This window comes from Tinamus guttatus, unplaced genomic scaffold (genome assembly GCF_059628265.1).
Source record: "Tinamus guttatus ecotype Peru unplaced genomic scaffold, ASM5962826v1 Tinamus_guttatus_pri_ptg000470l, whole genome shotgun sequence".
In the NCBI taxonomy this organism is placed as follows: Eukaryota; Metazoa; Chordata; class Aves; order Tinamiformes; family Tinamidae; genus Tinamus; species Tinamus guttatus.
This window is the reverse complement of record NW_028289004.1, coordinates 1,385,955-1,405,525: the sequence shown is the minus strand read 5'-3', so window position 1 is coordinate 1,405,525 and position 19,571 is coordinate 1,385,955. Positions and strand designations below refer to the sequence as shown.

Sequence of the window (19,571 nt, the reverse complement as noted above, 5' to 3'; positions counted from 1 at the left end):
CCGGGCTGGCTGGGTACCCTGTGAAGTGCACGGGAGGAGTCGGGGGGCTGGCGGATGGAGGCATCCGCTCACCTCTCACTGGAGCTAACCAGCTGTGCAAAGGGGCTGGTGCTGCGGCTCGGGGAGCGAGCTGCTTTCACTCGGCAGGCAGGCCTGGGTGCTGCCGTGGCTCCACTGAGGAGAAAACAAGAGCTGCATCACTCCGAGTTGGTTGAGCTGCTGATGGTGTTGGAAATGAGTGGCTTGCTGATCTTCTCACATGGAGGGGCTAAGAAACGGTGTCCTAGGTTTTACATACTTGTCTCAAAGTAATAAACTTGCCTTTCACTTCTTTTTTTCTTTTTTTCTCTGTGTGAATAACTAAGAAAAAAAAGACCTTACCTTTTACCACTGTTTATGAAAATCTCACTGCTTTTGTCCAATAAATATCCTTTTCTTCAAAGTATCAGCCATTTTTTAGAGTCTCAAAACAAAAAAGAAGAAGGTGTTTTTATCCAAAAAGTGTTATCAAAACAAGTAAAAGGCTATCTTGCCCATGTGAAAAGGTCAGGAATGCTCTGTGCTTCAGGGGCAACTCAGATAGATTAGAACAGGAAGCAAGTTACTATTTAACTTGGCGCTGTGATCCTTTACGCTGCAACATACAGAAAGTTCGTCGGTACTTTTACAGAAACGTAATTTGACACGAAGATGGGCTGGAGGCCCCACTCTCACAGCGTTATAAATCTTTTCTGCAGTGATTCCTATAATATCAGGAGAGGGATGTCTGAGGAGGAACTGTGTATGACAGTTATCTGACCATAATTTTTCTACAAGACTGACACATTATTAGCAAGTGGCTTGAATAGCCTCAAGCATGTGACACTGCTCTAGAAAAGAACAAATGTCGTGCAAGTTGACAAAGCAGAGGAGGCAACGTGTTTACATCACATTTAGTTGCACTGTAGCCAAGAAAGTTTCAGCACCAGCTGTAGGCTGGTGCCAGTAAAAAGGACGCATATTCAGGTCCCAGCATTAAAAGTAGGGAGAAATGTATGTAGCCAAACTCAAACAGTTTAAAACAAAAGAAAACCAACAGAAATAAACTCATGCTCAGAAACTGAAGGCATTACGTAAACAAAGCAAACAGTTGCCAGAGCTTTTGTGAGAGGCTCACGTTGTTTTCTGTCTCACTAAGGCCCTGAGCTCTGCGCTTATCCATTATTGCCGCTTCTCTCATGAATTTTCACACTGCTAGTTCATGGATGTGAATAACTAACAGATGCAAAGTCCCTGCTTGGACATTGGGAGACTTCTTTCTTCAACTATAATATTGCAAATAAACGTTGCAATCTCTTGGCTGGTTAAAATTATTACCAATCATTTTAAGTGTTTTTTAAGCAGCATTGCAGCATTTTGATGTGCTAAGCTTTTCTAGACCTCATGTATCCTCATATGTCTGGCACCGAGAGCAGTATTGAAATAGCCCAAAATGTGGTTAAAAACAAGCCAAGTATTCTGCCCTCTCCATTGCACCTATGACATAAATGCATAAATGTGCTGAGCTCTCTGCCATAGTCACAATTTTGCTGGACTTTTGTTGAGCAGTAGACAGAATAAGCTTGCTTGGAGAAAAAGTGAGTGCTCGGGTGTCGGTTATTATATTTGTCTGGCTAGAAGTCATTTGAGAGAATTTAAAACTGAGAATCTTGTGTTAAAATAATACATAGCAACAACTGCAATGAAGGCATTGAGCTGTAACACAAAATGACTTCAAAGATACTTTGATCAAGCTGAAGACAGGAAAATCAACCAGGCCCAGCATGAACATATAATCTTCTACCAGTAGAAGCATTTTAAGCCAGACTTGTTGAAGCTGCTTCTTGCTCCTCATGTAAATACGTGTTTGCCAGACCAGGGAACTGTGCAGTTAGAGAGCGGTATAATGCGAGGAGTTTAGGTTTTGCTTAGATTTTGATTGCAAAAGAGAAAGCATCCATTGTGTCAAGATGCTTCGTGACTGAAATCTAGGGCTAGTGTTGTTACAGGATTTATTAACACCTATGACTTGAATACTGAAAAATACAGGCAGGTGAGGACTTCATCCTCCATGCTAAGTTAAAAGTATTCTTCTTTCCCTTCAAGTTTTTCTTGAGGTTTTCCTTAATCTTAGTCATAATAGCGTGAGTTAAGTAATTTCAGGACCTAAAATTGAAAGAAAGTCTTGCTTTCTTGTGAGCGGGTTCATTTTTGTCCAGCTGAAGTATAAAATAAAAGTCTGAAATGTGTTGTCTGAAATGTGTTGAAAATGAGAGACAAATTGTTTTTCAGTTTTACCAGTCAATCAAAGAGCTTTTTTGGAGAACCTGAGCCAACTTTTGCCTCCGAGCTTTCAGGTAAGTGCCTGAAAAACTTCAGATCAGAAAAAAGTTTTTAACTAAGCTTTATAAATGTCCATATCTGTGTCTTGCATAATGGATCTGATCCAGCTAAAGACATAAAGAGGATGTAAATAATATTAACTACACTAGAAAGTGTGAGCTGTCTGTATTGATGGAGATTCATAAAAGGCTTTCTTTATCTCTTTTGGTTCTGATTTTTTTTATTTTAATTTCATATGCAAGCAGCCAACTTTTGTCAAAAATTTTGGTTCTGTGGAGGCCAGTGAGAAGACCTTCATGATTCCAAAGATGCCAAATCTTCATTGCTTGCCTGCGCTCCTTAACCATTCAAGTGCCCAAAGAATTGCTCTACAACTAGGCAATATCCATTTGCAAAAACTTGACTGGAGGGCCCAATGTGCTGAAAAGGAGATGAGATTTATTTGTTATAAACCTATTCTGAATCAAAGCAAACTTTGAAATTGGGTACGTTTTGGTTGAAGGGTTTTGTTCACACATTGTGCATATAGATAAAATTATCATTCTGTAAGGTAGGTTGAGAGGAAAGGATCAGAAAGGTTGCCTTAGACTAACTTTTAATTTCACTCAGGAGAAATTTCAGGAGAAATTTCACTCAGGATAATTTCACTCACTCTCTCCTCCATTTGCAAAAGGCAGAAATAGGTAGACTCTGTGGTAAAACACTTCCCTGTGGAAAAGAGCAGATCTGAACAGAACCCACCCTGGGATTACGACTGATAACCAGCAGACATTTTCTTTAATTTTGTTCCCTATCACTATGAGACCTCACGCTCTCCCGTGGAAGAAAACCAGTATTCAAGGAATCTCGGAGATTTCTGAACCCATTTCTGATGCTGACTTGGTATCTGTGAAGTATTTTAACTTCATGTCCTACAAAGCAACCTGAGGCACCCAAGCTTCCCTTTGCAAAGCAGATGTTCCTTCAAGCCAAGTTTTAAAACCCATAGCATTTTTAGGCCATTTCTTTACGAATCTTTACTTCAAGAATCATTTGTGTTGCTTTTCTTTTGCTACACTCAGTAACTAGCACTTAGTATTTCGGTTGCATTTAGTATTTTGAATCGGTGCAACACCAAGCATTTTGCTGGACTTCTTAGGGAAAATTCACCACATTTTATTTAAACTCTGAGAAAGTGTCTGTATAATAACCTTATAATAGAACCTTGACCTGGGCTCTCTTTTGTAAAATTTGATTGTCCTTTTTAATTAAGAAATTAACTAGTTTCCTCCCTCATCCACTGGAAAGCAGTATCCGTACGGTTACTTTCACGGCTCACCATGAAAATACACAAAGTGGCACATTGGCAACAGTATTAGCAAAAAGTCCTTTAACAAAGCGTTTGCCACGGCAAGTTGTGTTACCTCATGGCAAGCTGGGGCAGTGGCCGGATAGGGAAAAACGTCAAACATTGTTATAATTTCTCCGTTGGCTGATAGAGAGACAAGTCTCACAGCTAGGATACAGCGCCCAGGCTTCCCAGAAGCACAAACATTGGAGGCAGCCATCACGCTGGCAGCGCTCCCGCGCTGTGTCCCTCGTGAGGGTGGCTGCTGTCGCGGGCCCACGGGTAGGCCTGGAGGCAGCCCGGGAGCAACGTGCTCCAGGGCACCTCCACACCTCATGTAATTGGGACCTGGGCATCAACGCTCATTTTTCAGGAGTTACTGCCAGGAGACAGGGCGATGGGTTTGCACCTTGGAAGATGAACTGAGATTTGCTGATTCCCTATGGATTTGGGTTTCTTCCAGTTGGTTTAATATTTACCTCATCAAAGGGATCTTGGTTTTCCCTGACCCTGGTTAAAATGGGAGGACTCCTGCTTACACATGGAAATGTATGATTCAATAAAACTGCCGCCTAACACTGAATAGGCCAGTTCTAGTGTCTGTTTTCTTTTCATCTGTGGAATTAAAGAAAAAGAAAAAAAGCTAAACTGTATCTACATTAAAAAAAAAGCGATAAATATTTCTGTGGGTTAAAACTTCTATTTTACTTTACCATCACTGTTTTGAAATTTTATAGCCATGGGAAAGGAAGAAAGGAGAGACTGGCTTCTCATTAGCCAAGTTATGTCTACAGAATCAATTGCTATTTCAGAATTTGCACAGAAGGGAGAAAAAAAAAAAAAAAAAGCTTTGTTGTCCAATTTAATTGAGGTTAAGGGAAAAAAAAGAAGACAAAAAAAGGAAAGGTGGTTTCAAGGATATACCTGTTGCCCTTAGAGTGTTTGCATTCCTTGTGAACTGCAGCCAATGTATTGCTCCCCTGGTTTCTAAATGGTAACTAATCTGTACTACATGGATTTGGATAGCTTTCGATAGACCTCCTCCAGAAAAGTGTGGCATGGTTTTCACAGTCCTCTGTGTGTCCTAGGGCTGCAGGCAAGGGTGGGCCTCGTGGGGAGCCTTTCTTGCCGCAGGCGTCACGGGTGCCTCCTGCAGCTGGCAGCCACCACTGGCCACCACGGCCTGGGGTCCCAGCTGAGGAGCAAAGCCAGAATTCAGTGATAAGGGCTGAAATGACACTGCAGAAACTCTTAACTCTGGTAGAAATGTGTGAGAACAGAGTGATAAGAAGTAAAAACAAGCAAATGGCAAGAGAGCAACGCAACACGGTTGGGAGAAACGCAGTTCAGCTTGTGAGTGCTTTAAACTGCTGCCACCGAGGAAGACTAACGAGGGAAGTATCAAAGCTTAGCATCGTCTCGTGCTTTCCCCCCTTTATGTTAATGAACACCCAAAGGATAGCTAGGCAGTGGCACGGCATGCACACAGGCGCCAAGTCCTTGCACTGCGCGAGGTCTCGTTAGCTCTGGGTCTGCTCTGGGTGGCTCAGTGTTTAGGTCTGGCATTTACCTTTCAATAGGTAACTGGTGACCTTTTTAATAACCTTTTTGTTGGATTAAGATTCAAAAAAAAAGCCCCAAAAACCCAGTATTGCCAGACTTTTCCCATTTTTATTCTAGCCTTAATGTTTTCAATTGCACAGAAACACTACACATATACTCTTAACTTCTGAATCTCCCATTTGTCCACACCAAAGTGACTTGCAAGATAAAACCATTGCTCAGCATTACAGAATTGACTTGTTCTATTAAGCACAGAAAATATCTACAAATATCTCTCTATATTTCAAGACTGAGACAGACCTCTAAAAGGGAACAGGGGACCAAATGGTAAAGGCTGTGAAGTGAATCCAAAGACATATGACAGATATCTACAACAAACAAGATTTTGATAATCTCTAGGGTGCTACGATGCTAATCTCTAGTCAAGGATATTAGTAGGGATATTATTAATTAGTCAAGGTTAGAATTGTCATATAGAGAGACTTACAGCTGTATACAGACAGAGATGGCCAGGGATGAGTGGGGGTTCTAGCTGCCGAAGTGTTTCCTTCTTTCAAAGTGCCAGTCACTAGTGTTGCTGTCAAACCCTCCCCATCCCAAACTGTGGTCGCAGGTTTCAAATCTCAAAGTTCATTTATGCGTTTTCTCTAAATTTCCTACACACCACCAAGGAAACATGAATGCTTTGTACAGTGCTAAGCTGTCCTCATATTGGAGTGTCTCTCAGAAGGACTCACTGCTGTATTCTTGTCACAAAATTATGGTGCCAGACACCTAAAGAAGGAAATACTGTGCTGCAAATCTTTGCTTGCTCTTACTTTACAATAGCACATGGTAAAAATATGAATATAGAACAGCCCTAAGAAGTCATGCTGCTGTAGGCAGCAAAGATGCCATTTGCTTAAAACCTCTGTGGCAGCGGATGAAAAACCACATGAAAAAGTTTTCCAGTCAGGTTTGCTGCTTTAAATAAAAATTCACTTTAGGACTGAAGTTTTATTTCACCGTTCCTTTGATCATGGCAGGCTATAGTCTTGCTGTGTGCATCCGTGTCCTTTTGACAGCTGAGATACACATACACAAATTTAGGCGCATACAGCTTGTCCTTTCACTGGCTCTCAACAGCTGAGGCTGCTGCTGTCACATTACTTAGTAAGAAAAGCGTGTAAGTAAACGGGATGCTCAGTATTAATTTCAGTTTGTGTAAAAGAAAGGTCAAAAGTTACCAAGTTTCTAGGAGCTCATTTCAGTACAGTTTGGGGGAAAGTTTTCAAGATAAGAAAGGGACTTAGCTATTATTCAAGCTGCTGGTACAGCGCACGCTTCACTGAAGTCTTTTACAGAACAAGAAAAGAAAAAAAAAAGTAATAGAAAAGGTATGATATGCCCAAGAAGATTGATTCAGGGAAGAAAAAGAGATATCGACTATCTATGCTTATTAAAACCGGCTCCTAACAGCCATCACAGGAGCTGATGGCTCCTACCAGCTGCCTGGGGGTCACCGGCCCGTTCCTAACGGTCGCCGGAGGGTCAACTAACGGCCGACTCCTAACGGTCGCCCGAGGTTACTGGCCAGCTCCTAACGGCCGCGCGGCGGTACCTGCCGACGCCTAACGGCCGCAGGGGCTAAAAGCTGCCGCGCGGGTTCATGCCGTTAAGCGGACAACGTCGCTGCCGCCCGCCTGCCCTCGACAACTCTTCTAGGGAGACGGGGCGCAGAGAGCGCCGCTGTTTAAGTTATGGATATTGATAATAACCGCAGCAACAGCGGTGCCGGGGCGGCGGGCGCCGGGCAGGGGGCGGGGGCGGGCGGTGCCCGAGGCGCGGTGGCCGCGGACGCCGCTCCCCCCGGCCGCAGTAGCCGCAGTAGCGCCGCGCTCGCCGGGGTGAAGGGGCCGGCGGCGCCTCCCCGCGCGCAGCGACGCGGCACGGAGCCCGCCTGCCCCGTCCCGCGCCGTCCCGAGCCGCCTTCACCTCGGCCCCTCGCTGCCGGCCATGCGGCGCGGCGCCGCCTGAGCACCTGCCGGCAGCCGCCTCATGGAGAGCCCCGCGGCGGCGGCGGAGCCGGCGCCCCCCGGCGCCGAGCCGGAGCCCGCGGCGCCCGGCGCGGCCGAGGCGGAGGGTGCTGAGGGCAGCGCGGCGGGGCCGCGGCCGCGCTCCTTGCGGGCCGTCTACGTGCTGAGCGAGGCGCCCAAGGCGGGCGCCGGGGCGCGCAGCCCCGAGGCGGGCGCGCGGCAGTGCCTGCAGCGGGCGTGCGAGGCCGAGGGCGCCCAGCTCTGCACGGTCAACTTCGGGCAGCTGGACTTCGGCGAGACCGCCGTGCTGGACGCCTTCTACGACGCCGGTGAGGCGGGTTCGCGTGGGCGCGGGGGGCCGGGGAAGCCACCGCAGTCGGCCCCAGTTCAGGCCTGCAAACACAAGAGAGGGAAGTTGAGACTGTTGTCCCGCTGGCCTAGCACAGAGCCACCCAGGGCTGAGTCTGTACAAGCGAGCATGGCAGCTCCTGGGCAGCATCAGAGAGATTTGGGAGCTCTGTGAGCAAGCAGAGGAAGCTTCTGAAGTGATAGAAAGTATTGAAAGTAATCGAGATGAGTATGTGGAAGAGGTGCAGGCTTTTTCTCATGCCCTTATTAGCAGCCCTTAGGAGACTGAGGGTTGTTCTCAGATTTCATGTTACATCCATACAGATGCTCATTTTGCACAAGAAGCTTGAAGAGTTTTGCTCCAAGATGCACTGAAGAATGCTTCTTACTACTTTTGCATTAACTTCTCATATGATGATGAGTCTGTTTCAACCCTTGATAAGCCATACAAATATTGAGGAATCTCACATCCACTTAATTTTTTTTAAGGCCTTTTTTTTTTTTTTTTCCCCCAGTCAGGGGATTTTGTTACATCCTTGCTGAAAAGTTTGAGAGGTGTTCTCTATACATTAAGAGAGTCTGTGCAAAACAGGCACTGCCTGTTAGTAGCAACATCTGGGGATCAGTCGGGAAACACCTCTTAAATTCATCCAGCTTGTGCCTTTATATGTCCAACTTTTCAGTCAATGCATCCATTGGTGCTGAGTTAGCTGTGTTAAGAAAAACTCAAGTGTATTAGCATGAGTCACCTTTATGAGGCCTTGAAACTGTTGAAAAGGGTTAGGTTTATTTGTCAGCATATACGTTTTTAAAAACCATACTGAGTATTATTAACATTATAGCTTTAGTTCATTGTTGGGAGTCCCATATTAACTGCCATGTAGCCATGAGAATGCAAGCTTCCTTATTACAAAATTCACTTTAGTACAGTACTTGTTTTGTCTTTTGTTATTTTAATAGACATTACTGCTAGCAGCATCAATTTTGAATAGTGTTTTGAGCTTGCATTACTACATCTAAATTTAGGTTTTGTTTTGTTTTAAATGAATCCCTGGATCATAGATTTTTTATCTTAAACATCTGCCCCATCCTTTGGAGCTTTTGTGATGTGTATGGTATATCTGAAATTCCTTGTTCAGAGAGAGCAGGGTCTTTGAACCTGGTTATCAAAAGATGCTGGTACACTGAGGTAAGGTGACTTGCTGCTTTATTTCCTCTTGTTGCATGCTATAGATGGGAAAATTTTGTTTCCTTTAACACTCATTAGAGTGATTATATCTTCTTGGTTCATTCTGCAAAAGGTCAAAAAGTAGCCATTACACTTTCCACTTTTCTGTTATGCCTTTTTCTTCTTCAGTCTTGCTAGTATCAGCTAATAGTGGACTTAAGTTTCATCTAGGATTTTCCATGTTGCTTTCAAGTGCCCTTTTTTGTTTCTCTCTAAATACAATGGGCTGTCATTGTTTCCTTATCGTAGGAAGCTAAACCCTTCTAGCTTCCTTGCTCTGCATTATTGGTGAGTTTCCCTCCCTCATATTTTTATATATATATCATGAGAAAATATTGAAACTGATAAGTGTTATTTTACATGTAACATTCCTAATCAGCTATTCCACTACACACACACACATATATATATATATATATATATATATATATATATGATTGTCATACTCTTTTTGTAGAGTATGTATTGGTTTGGGACTGTTTCAATTGATGCAGGGCTTAAAGATAAAGAAGAACATTAAGAATGAGCTTCGGCATGAGCAACACGACAGCTCCTGATTAACTTTATGTGCTAGGAAGTTATCCTGTGTTTGTTTAAAAGAAAAAAAAAATCTAGGGACCCTCTGTTCTTCTCTGTATGAGTTGTCTTACATGTCTCCCATACTGAAATTATAATGTATATTTATTTTGTTTACACTAGAGTGTTGTTCGTTCTCCCTTTTTCCCCATACTGCCTGAATGAAAGTAATTATAGCCTTTTACTTCAGGTGCAAGCAAGCTTATGTACCTTATTTAGAAGGAACCTGTAAGATTCTTGGAACTGGCATCTTTCATGACTTTTATTCATGTAAGAGTATGTTATGCCCTATGTAAGCAGTTTCAAGTAACACAGAATGACCCTGATCTTCAGAAATTGTTAGATTTTGTGATGTTTTGTTAAAGGGGAATTTACAAGGTTTGCAGCACTTGCAAGAGAAAACTTTCAACAAATACATGAAATTAAGGCTTGATAACCAAAAATCTCTTTGCTCAGTCTTTGCTAGAAAGTAGCTGCGAACAAATTTATGTTTGCAGAAGCAGATGAAGGTAACTAACTGGTTTGCATATATTGACTGAGTCTTTGGGAAGAAGTGCCATGATTTTTAGACTGAGAGTCACAGGTACCAGGCATTCGTGTGAAGCTTTTTATGCAAAATACAACCTATTTTTATACAAGAAGACCAAGCCTAGGAGCTGACCAAGGATATTAAAAATATTTTAGAGTTACGTCATGAAGAAAAGCAAATTATGGGCACTCTAGTGAGTTGGTAAACCATTTAGGGGACATAGTGAAAAGGAGAGTGGTTTGGTTAGTGATGATACAAATTGAATTATTTCCTTCATTTATTCATTTCTCTTTATGCCTTTACTATAGCTGCATAGAAAGTGTCAGTTCTGGGTGTACTCAGAAAGAAAACACGATGTCAAAGTTATGTCCTGTACCTATGGAAGGTGAGAACCTAAACAGATCAGTACAAGCTACTTCTCTGTGGCATGGAGCCTTACCAAGGCTTCTTGCCAGAACTCTTTGGCCACAAGGCTGAAGTGGGGGAATTGCGCTCCGATGGAAGAAGCAGGTGGAAAGGTACATTCTGGCTTCTGATTTTGAGCCTCTGGCAATCACTGAAGGAACCGCCATCACTTGTCCCCAGCTTCCCTGAAGCCCACTATCCCCATTGCAGACTTGGCAGGGGTGCTTCACCTTCTCCAGCCCAGAGGCTAGCGTGTCAGGGTAAACATTTATCACTAGTTTAAGCTAATATACAGCGTGATAACGAGCACAGCTGAGCTGGAGACACCTGCTTCCCTTGTTGATTCTGCCACAGGCCTTGTAATCTCTGACAGGAGGGTGAGAGTGACAGCTGAGGGTTATAACTTTAAAAAAAAAAACTTGGGCAAACCTGGTGCTGCAATTTATCTTTGTCCCTGGGTGAGACTGGGAAGAGTAGGGAGGGGGTTAAGGTTTAGCAGCCTGATGCTTAACTTGACAGACAGGTTCTGCTGTTTTTCAGAGCAATACTTAATATACTTTCTTTTTTTCCTCCAACTGCTTCAATGGTTTGAAAGTATTCTTTATGAAGCTGAGAGATATGCTTAACACACGGTAAAGAACTGGGAAAGAAGCAGACAAGCCATGCTGAGAACTGGAAGGGGATAGCAGTGCCAGCTGAGAGGCTAAGACTAATGGGTTTGGATGTTGTGCTGCTTTTATGCAACAGCAGAGTTGTCAGGCTCTCACAGTAGATTACATTATTTTGCTGGCACCTGTGAAAAAATGGTTTTGTACCAACCTTGTTTTTGTTTTTAATATTCTTTTTTTTTTCAATGTGTAAGCTGAATGACATCCCTTTAACTCATTTTGGCTCCTCCAATGTCATTGAATAAGCTTAGAAACATCCAAGTAAATAACTCTGAACAGGAGTTTGGAGTTTATTATATGGAATATATGGAATATATTAACTATAGAATAGTTACTGGCCGTTCCATATAGCTATATGGAATTTATTAACTTTTGTTTCGTGTATTGCCCAGAGTCAAATGCAAGGTCAGAATAGTATTCAGACAATGATGAAGATATTACAAATAAAAGGAAGGAATATGCCTTAATTCCCTAATAAAGAGGCATTCTGTTTTGTTTTTTCTCCTTTTGGAACTTACATTTTTTTCCTACTGGTGGTTCGTAAGATGGAAGGAAGATACTGGCAATCCAAAGCTCGTATGAGTTCTCAGCACTTAACATATCTTTGAGTGAAACTCTGCCTGATTAGCAGTGGATATTATGAGACTTCAACTGGATTTCAGGTCTGTTCATGTCTCTCTCTCTCTCTTATAATTAAAAGCCTTGTTGCTTTCTGCTAAACAGATTTAGTTGTACAGAAGGTTTTACAGCTTTTACAAATGATTTATAGAATTTGGCTATATAATCTGTATTCATGATGTAAAGACCAGGTATCATATTTACAGCTTTTGAAAACATTCTGGCTTTAGGATTTTAGGGAGAGGGCCCTTTTTTGCCTTTTTATAGTATTAACTATAAAAAGTAGGTTCTATAGCTATATTCTTTAACTATATTCTGTAACTATATTCTATAATATGCTATAAGTATATTGTTTGGGAGAATTGAAAAAAATATTCAAGGGCTTCTGAAATTCTTCATACAAGTAAAAATTGTCCTAATTACTGATAAAAGAAAAAGCAACAGCTGAGTATGCATACTGGTCAGTGAATTTAAAAGTTCACTTTTTTTTTTTTTTTTTAAAGAATCTTATGTTTGCACAAACACATTTTTTTTTTGCTATATTTTCTAAGTTATTTTGAAAACAAAATCTGCTATTCATAGACCAATTGACTCTGAGAAGGTGGCGAGTGGATCTTTGGTCTGACATTGCTCCATTCAGGTTGGCTCTGGGCCGTATCAAAGAGAGCTCCTTGCAGAGCTCCAGGAGCCGAGAGGCTGGAGTCAACCAGGGTGGGCACATAGAGCCTGGTCCCTGGCTGCTCATCTCCACTGCACTGACTGCACACTTTTGAATTTCGCTGTGCTGTGTGTAGGATGGTCTTCATAGTTTTAAGAGCCTTTTTGGTAAGAGCTAAGCTCAAAAGTAATTTTTCATTTTTAAAGGACAACTTTAAGTGGATTAATTAAATCATTTAAATTTCTGTTCCCACATAAATTTGACAAATGATGATAGCGTCATCCCAGTAGCTTGCTTAATGCTCTGCTGTCATGTCCTGCTTTTATCAGTGTAATCATTTGTTACTTTTTATCAAATTAACAAATGTTGATGGACTCCCTAGTTAAACAGTAACTAATGTTCTTGTTTTGCAGATGGATGAGTTTGAGGTAAAGGTCTTCTGACTTGTCAGGCTTGCAGAAAGAGTTAGCGCAGAACTGGAGCGAGAGCTCCAGACTTTTTGCCCCCCTGTATATTAAACCTCAAAGGGTGAAACTCATGGGCTGTCCACACTGATAGCCCACCTTCTACGCTCTCTGTTGGTGCGGGGGCTTCCAGATCCTTGCTGCATGTGGAGCAGGTGGACTCTGCAAACAGGGTAGGCTGTTTACCTTTCACTTCAGCGTGGCTGTCCATGGCTTCAGCCTGAGGCCACCTTTGAACAGCAACGTATGTGTGCCAAGGCTGAGGCAAGAGCGGCTTGTACAGCTGTTGCGTGCCACGGCGCCCTGGCACAAGCTCCCTATAAACAGGGAAGCTCCAGCCTCGCTGAGGTCACGGACACAGAGCTGGCAGCTGGTGGGCCAAGCGTGCCCTGCAGTATCCTTCCAGGCAGTCAGTTAGTTCTGTCATGCAGGGTAGCTGCCCTTCCTGGGAGGCTGAGGTGGTTATAAGAGACACTCCAGGGCTGCGGTTTGCCAGGCGGGAAACTACCTGTGGCACTTAAAGTACTGGGTCACTGTGTTGTGATAAATGCTGGTCATGTGTATGATATGGTCACGTCGTGCTTTGGAATATTCCGTCTCACAAATGTGATTCTGCTGTGTCGTTTGAGACAGTGCTACTTTTCAAACACTCTCTAGTATTTTCACTTTGGTCTAAGTAGCGTATGTTTTTAAAATTGCTATGTCTAGGAGCCTGAAGCCAAGTGGGGTCCGGAACCCCACTGGCTAGTAAAAATGTACCCAGCTTTTATTACGTTTAAAGTACATGATTCCAGCCTCAGTACACATTGTATTTCATTGACTCTGCTGAGCTCTCATGGCAATCATGAATCCAAAATAGTAATGACACTGATGAAAGAGTCTTTCTCTGTCTTTTTGCTGCTCTGAGATGGTGTAACTACATCAACCTTTAAGGGAACTACTTTGATTTACAATAGATGAACATCTGCACAGTCACATATCTAGTGTAATACATGTTACTGTTAAATACTTAAGTTCTGTTTAAAAAATTCTTAAATATTTGTTCAAAGAAGGAAACAAAATGTAAATGGAATTGGCTTGAAGTGTTTTTTCCACTCTGTTTCACCAGGTGCCGCTTTTCTTGTTTCATCTCTAAGGAGAGAATATCTCAACTTTCTGCTGCTTGAAGATTTCTCTTCCTCCCATTTAGGGAAACACGCCCTCATGCACAGAACTGTAGCACATTGACTTCTCAAAAAATGAAAAATATCGTTCACTTAATACCTAAAGTTTTCACAACCTGAGCTCAAAAGGCATTCGTTCTGCAAAAACAGACCTAAATCAGCATGATATTAAGCATTGCTTAAAACACTTGTTTCCTGCTAGGGTCAAGTGTCTTTCTCTGAGTTGTGGTACTCCATTGCCTCGAAGTTTGTGAAAAACAGACTTGTAGACCCATGAAAACAATAGGGAAGTTATTTGGTTTGTACTTGGGACATTAATAACTAGCTTGGCTGGAAGAAATTATATTGCAGCAAGTGTGTCTCAGCTATCATGGAAAAGTTGTAAGTTTTGGATACTGCAGAAAATGATCTGCCAGTCATGATTTGATTTCAGTCAGGTGAGATTGGGTGTATTAACTCTCTTGTTGCTGCCTTTTGGGAGAAAACATTTTTTAAAAAATCCATTAACTTGTGTGCTAGGAGGAGATAATATTTGTTAATTTTCCCTTTGCTGGGAGAATGACATGATGAAATGAGAACTTGGAATTTGTAAATGAAAACAGAGTTACACGGCTGTATTCTGTGTGTATGTTGCTTTCAGATAGTCCCTTACAGTCACTAAAGGAGGTGGCAGACGATATTCTGTCCTGTCTAATAAATTCATGGAACCTCAGGTCTGACAGTTGTAGTTTAACCATAACTTTGACTTTCTCTTTCATCAAAACAGACAAAGCTTTAAGGAGTCATGAAAAGTATGACTGATTCAGTAAATAATAAATACCACTAATCATGAAAATGTTCACTGTTACCATACTTTCTGAACACCTTTAAAAATCCTTTGAAAAATATGCTGATTTAGTCTTGACTTGCAAAGCTAAATTTAATCCCAGCTAGTGAAACTCGGCCAAACTCTAATTCCAATGAAAAAAGTGGCAAATTCCAATATCCAACAACCATCTGATAGTCTGGGCATCTCATAGTTAAGTGAAATCCAGAATACAGCTGAAAAGATGATTCTAGTGATATTGAGGCAGCCTCCTTGTCTGTATGGACATAAAAGAGAACCTGTGCTGCAGAGCACTGTCTTTTCCTGTTTTCCTGATGAGTTGAATCTTCACAGCCATCATGACAATGTGACGTGGTCCATGGCAGTTCTGGCTCCAGGTGTTCTCCAGAAGAATTCAGTGACTGTGGCTGGCAACATGCCCTCTTTGTGAGCAGTGAAATGCAAGAGACTCTATTTTGTCTTCTTTCATATCTTTGAGACCGATAGTAAAGATGATAACAGCATGCCACTGATACTGCTTCTCTGATGTTTGCTGAAGCCTACGTGCATCAAAATGCCACAGGATTCACTGCACTGCTTGGAAGACCTTGTAGCACAAACTTCAAAAAAAAAATCTTAGAAACCAAACAAAAACTTCACTTAGTAAGTCATATACGCTTTTCTTTTCCTCCATGCATCTTCAACTGCTTTATAAAAGCAGCATTCGTATTCCAATGGTGATAAATAAATAAATAATCCAGTACTGTCCCGGCTCCATGGCTGAAGTGACAGGCTGTGAATCCTTTCAATCATTTCTGTTTAGCTTTTGCTGCCAGTTCAAAGCCTTAAACTAATTTTCAGAGTGACTAATGAAGCAAGCCTTAGTTATTTTTACTCCTGAGTTCTGATTTGTGAACCGCTAGAACAACTGTACTCGCTGGCACAATGCAGGGAAGGGGCCTGCAGGTGAATGCATGAGCTTGTGGTACAGCGTTTCGTAGCATTACGCCTTGGGAGCTCTTCTCGTAGTAGGAAAGAACAATATATAGATTTTCAAAATCTTCAGAAGGGGAAATTTACTTAGTAAGAAAACTTGCATGCAGTAATGATGCTTGCCGCTTTTGTAACCCTTTTTAAAAAATTTATTTATACTACTCTTTGCCCATCATTCCCAGATGTACAGACACTATAGTCCCCTGCCCAAATTAAAAGAAAAGTATGCTCCAGCTTTTCCAGAAGTGCCAGCAATTTCATGAAATCTGTTTCAGACTAAATACTCCTATATTGACGATTTGGATACCAGTGTGCAAACTACAGCTGTGACTCAGCTGTGAGATAAAACACTGTAAGAAATCATCTTGAAAACTTGGTTTGCAAAATTGTGGAATCACATTTACCAGTAGAAAGTCAATCTGTCTTGGGATTTGTTAAAGGACTGACAGTGTATTTCTGCCCCCTGCCCCCTTCAAACTGTGTGATATTGTCAACATCCAAGCTGAGAATCATCTTGTGACAGATTTGCACGTGCATATAATTTTGAGGTGAGCCATCCTACACATCTTTCATAACTAATGGAGACGAAGTTATAGACACTTTCTGTGAAATCACAATTTCTTATGATTCGTCATATCTGATGAATCACAGTTTAGAAGCACTAGTATTCTCCCAACTATATAAAAAGTATATTATGGCTAGTTTTAAATGTCTTCTAGTAAGTTATTTGAGTTTTAGTTTTATTTTTAGCTGAAATAGGTAAGTCTAGATGGATCCAGTATAATAATAGACAAGCTGTGTTTATGCTTAATGTTCCCCAGCTACAAATTGGGAGTTTGTGCCATAATTACAGGCACTAATTTGTGCCCTGAAACAGATTTCTCTGATTTTTATAGATGTCACCCATTTTTACATTTATAGTTTTCTGTGGTGCATAAAGATCTTTGCAGAAGCATATGCACTTTTTTAGGGAGACACATAAATCTTGTGCTCTTTAGAGAAAAGTTTAAAATAGCAGAATGAACCTTCATCTGTCCAGCATCCAGCACATGGAATCAGGAATTGTGCATATGTTTGAGTGCAAGTCTCTTGGCTCATGGAGGTTGCTTTGACTTTATGTAAATTTTAATTTCATTTCCTCTTCCATAATTCTGCTTGTCCTCAAATAAGGATCATATTTCTCAGGCGTAATTTATTATCTTTGCTAGTGATGGCAGTGCATCTCTTGCTGTTTGTAGTTTTGGTTTGAAGAAATGTTCAGAGATTCAGAGTAGGAATGTCTGATTTATTTTCATATGCTAAGTTTTAAGTCTTAAAAAGAAAAATAAAGGTAAAAAAGAAATTAGCCTATCCTAGTATAATGAAATTTAGGATACCAAAGCCTTTCCATTTGTAGTGCCTTGTATTTTCATTGCTTTTCTTACCTCTTTCATTTCTGAGGGCAGAAGAGAAGCTCAGTGTTATTTTATTTTCTCAAATGTTTTAGATATATGCAATAGGCCAATACATGACCTGACAGGGATGTGCAGACTTGGCAGTCATTTTCTGCTACCCAGCCAAGGTATTCAATGTTAAATGGTGGGTGACCCTCAAGCGGTTTAGTTTGGATAAATGTTTAAAAGCTTGGAGCTTATCTAAACCTCTTTGGCCTAGAAATTGATTTGCTTGAAGTCAGGCAGGAAGGGACAGCCTTTCTCATTGAATTTCATACTCTTCTTATTTTTACTTAGGCCAGAATATCCCACAAGCCATCTTTTTATGATACTTTAATCCTTTTCATTGGCAGTTACAACGCCGTATGGGAAGCAGAGACATGCAGGAAAAGTTAAATAAAGTTCAGCTTTCTTCTCACTTGCTCCAAGCTACAGGCAAGGTTCAATTTAGGTTCAGAGCTGGGGTGCTTTTTGTGGACACTCTCTCAGCTGGGTCAGCTCTAGTCAACGTTGCATTGGAAACACTCTCCTGTGACCCTTGCCACACTGCTAGTGCTTGTAATTTACTCCATTGGTAAATTGGTACTCCATGTGGTAAAGGGGTCAGAGAAATGACAGATCCTGTAGAATTATTAGGCTGCTTTTACACGCAGAGAAGTTTTAAGAAATGATGTTATCCTCAGTGAGCTAGCATAGTGAAAAGTATATATGGTGGGAGACTTCTCCTTATGGCTGCCTATCACACATATCATCTTTTTTAATATACCAAAAGTATGCAAACAGAGGAAAAAGTACTGAACAGGTATATATATGTATATTTCAGATTATTTGTGATTGGTGTTTGCTTTGTGTCCTGGATATGCAGGCTTGGAACCCTTTTTAATTTACAGAAAACTAATTTGGGAAAAGTGAGAGATGATGCAAAAGTTCATTTGCTTATTGCCTGCAAAGAGCAAGGGCAGCTTAACTGAGTACTCATCATGAATTTGTGAATGCTTCTTCACCACAGTATTCATATGGATAAAAAGACTGATTGAGCAGGTGGAATGTGCACGTGTCTTGTCTTGAATTTTGAAGTAGGATTTGGGCGCGCTGATTATGTGCCTGCTTCGTAGATGCTCAGCTCGTCTGTAGATGGACGATTCCAGTTGCTATACTGGAGATTACCTGAGTTATTGGTCATGCCTTAGGCACACTTGGAAGATAAAAAGGAAATGTTTTAGGTAAAATACTAGGCAATTATCTTCTCTCTAAAAGCATCAGATTTGCTGCAAACCACCTTTAAAATGAAGACTCTGCTTTCCAAGTCTTTTTTAACTTTTAGTGGGGCGTTTCAAGATTTCTATTTTTGCAAATGAAAATCTTAATAACTGTCTTGTTACCACAACCGTGTCTGAAATGTGAGTAAAGAGACAAAGCTAGCGTCATCCAGCAGCTACTTAAACATGATGGTGCCTCCTGCAGTCCCCTCGGGCCCCATCGCGGTGCCCCTGCTGATCCCGCAGGACCACCAGGGCAGGCAGGAGGCAGGTGGTTCGTTCACCACACACGCCACGGTCACTCGGCTCTTGTGTGGGATTCAAGCCCCGCATAGTTAGTGCATAGTGAGGGCCTTGGGATTTGCATCTAGAAAGTCTGGGCTTGCTCTCTTCCAGTTTGGGTGGGTAGATGATGGGTCCTGGATCAAATGGACATTTCATCCAGTTCCCCTGGGAGAAAAAAGATTTAAAAAAAAGGAAAGCTGAAGTAGCAGAAAATTGAAACTTCAGTCACTTGTTACAATATTTCCTTGGGGGCAATTTTTAAATCATACGTTATGATGGCTATCCATGGTATTTGTTATGGCCTCTAAGCTTGGTTCTTGATGCTATAGTCATTTTGAGGGGAAAAAAAAAAAAAGAGAGAAAGGTTTCTTAGGATGCCAAGACTCTTTAGCATATTTTTAACAGTAATTAGGTAGCGAGTATAAATTATTTACTACTAAAAATTGGCTTTCATTAAGGAAGATTTTTTCTTGAAATTCATTAGTATGTTGTTGCTCTTTATATTGCACATGGCCAGATTCAGCATTCAAAAAATTTGGCTATCCAACAACAAGAAGGACTTCTTTGAGAAGTGTTTGTGCAAGTGCCAACTGTTTCCTTCTTACGGAATCTGGTATTCACAGATGCAACGGTGTTATGTTATGACATGTAAAAGGTGAATTTTCATAAAAGGGCTTTTTTTTTTGCCTTTATTTCTTTCAATTGTCATAAAATCTAATGATTTCTAAAAATGCTTTTCCAGGAGCTAGCAGGAGGCTCGTAGTTTGATCCCACTCCCAGGATCGCTCAGCTGCAGTGATAGAGCTTCTGTGTGCATGTTGTGCTGCCACTAAATTAGGCAGAAGTTGTCAAGTTAAATATATGTTGAGAGAT

General features: G+C 41.5%; 1 protein-coding gene across 1 annotated transcript in view; it reads left to right on the top strand.

Moving 5' to 3' along the window:
* Nucleotides 1-7,288: 7,288 nt before the first annotated feature.
* MAP3K15 (mitogen-activated protein kinase kinase kinase 15) overlaps nt 7,289-19,571 on the top strand; it is a 66,476-nt gene continuing 54,193 nt past the window's right edge. The window contains 1 exon segment of the mRNA XM_088532726.1: nt 7,289-7,595. Within this exon segment, the coding sequence (XP_088388852.1) occupies nt 7,289-7,595 (307 nt within the window).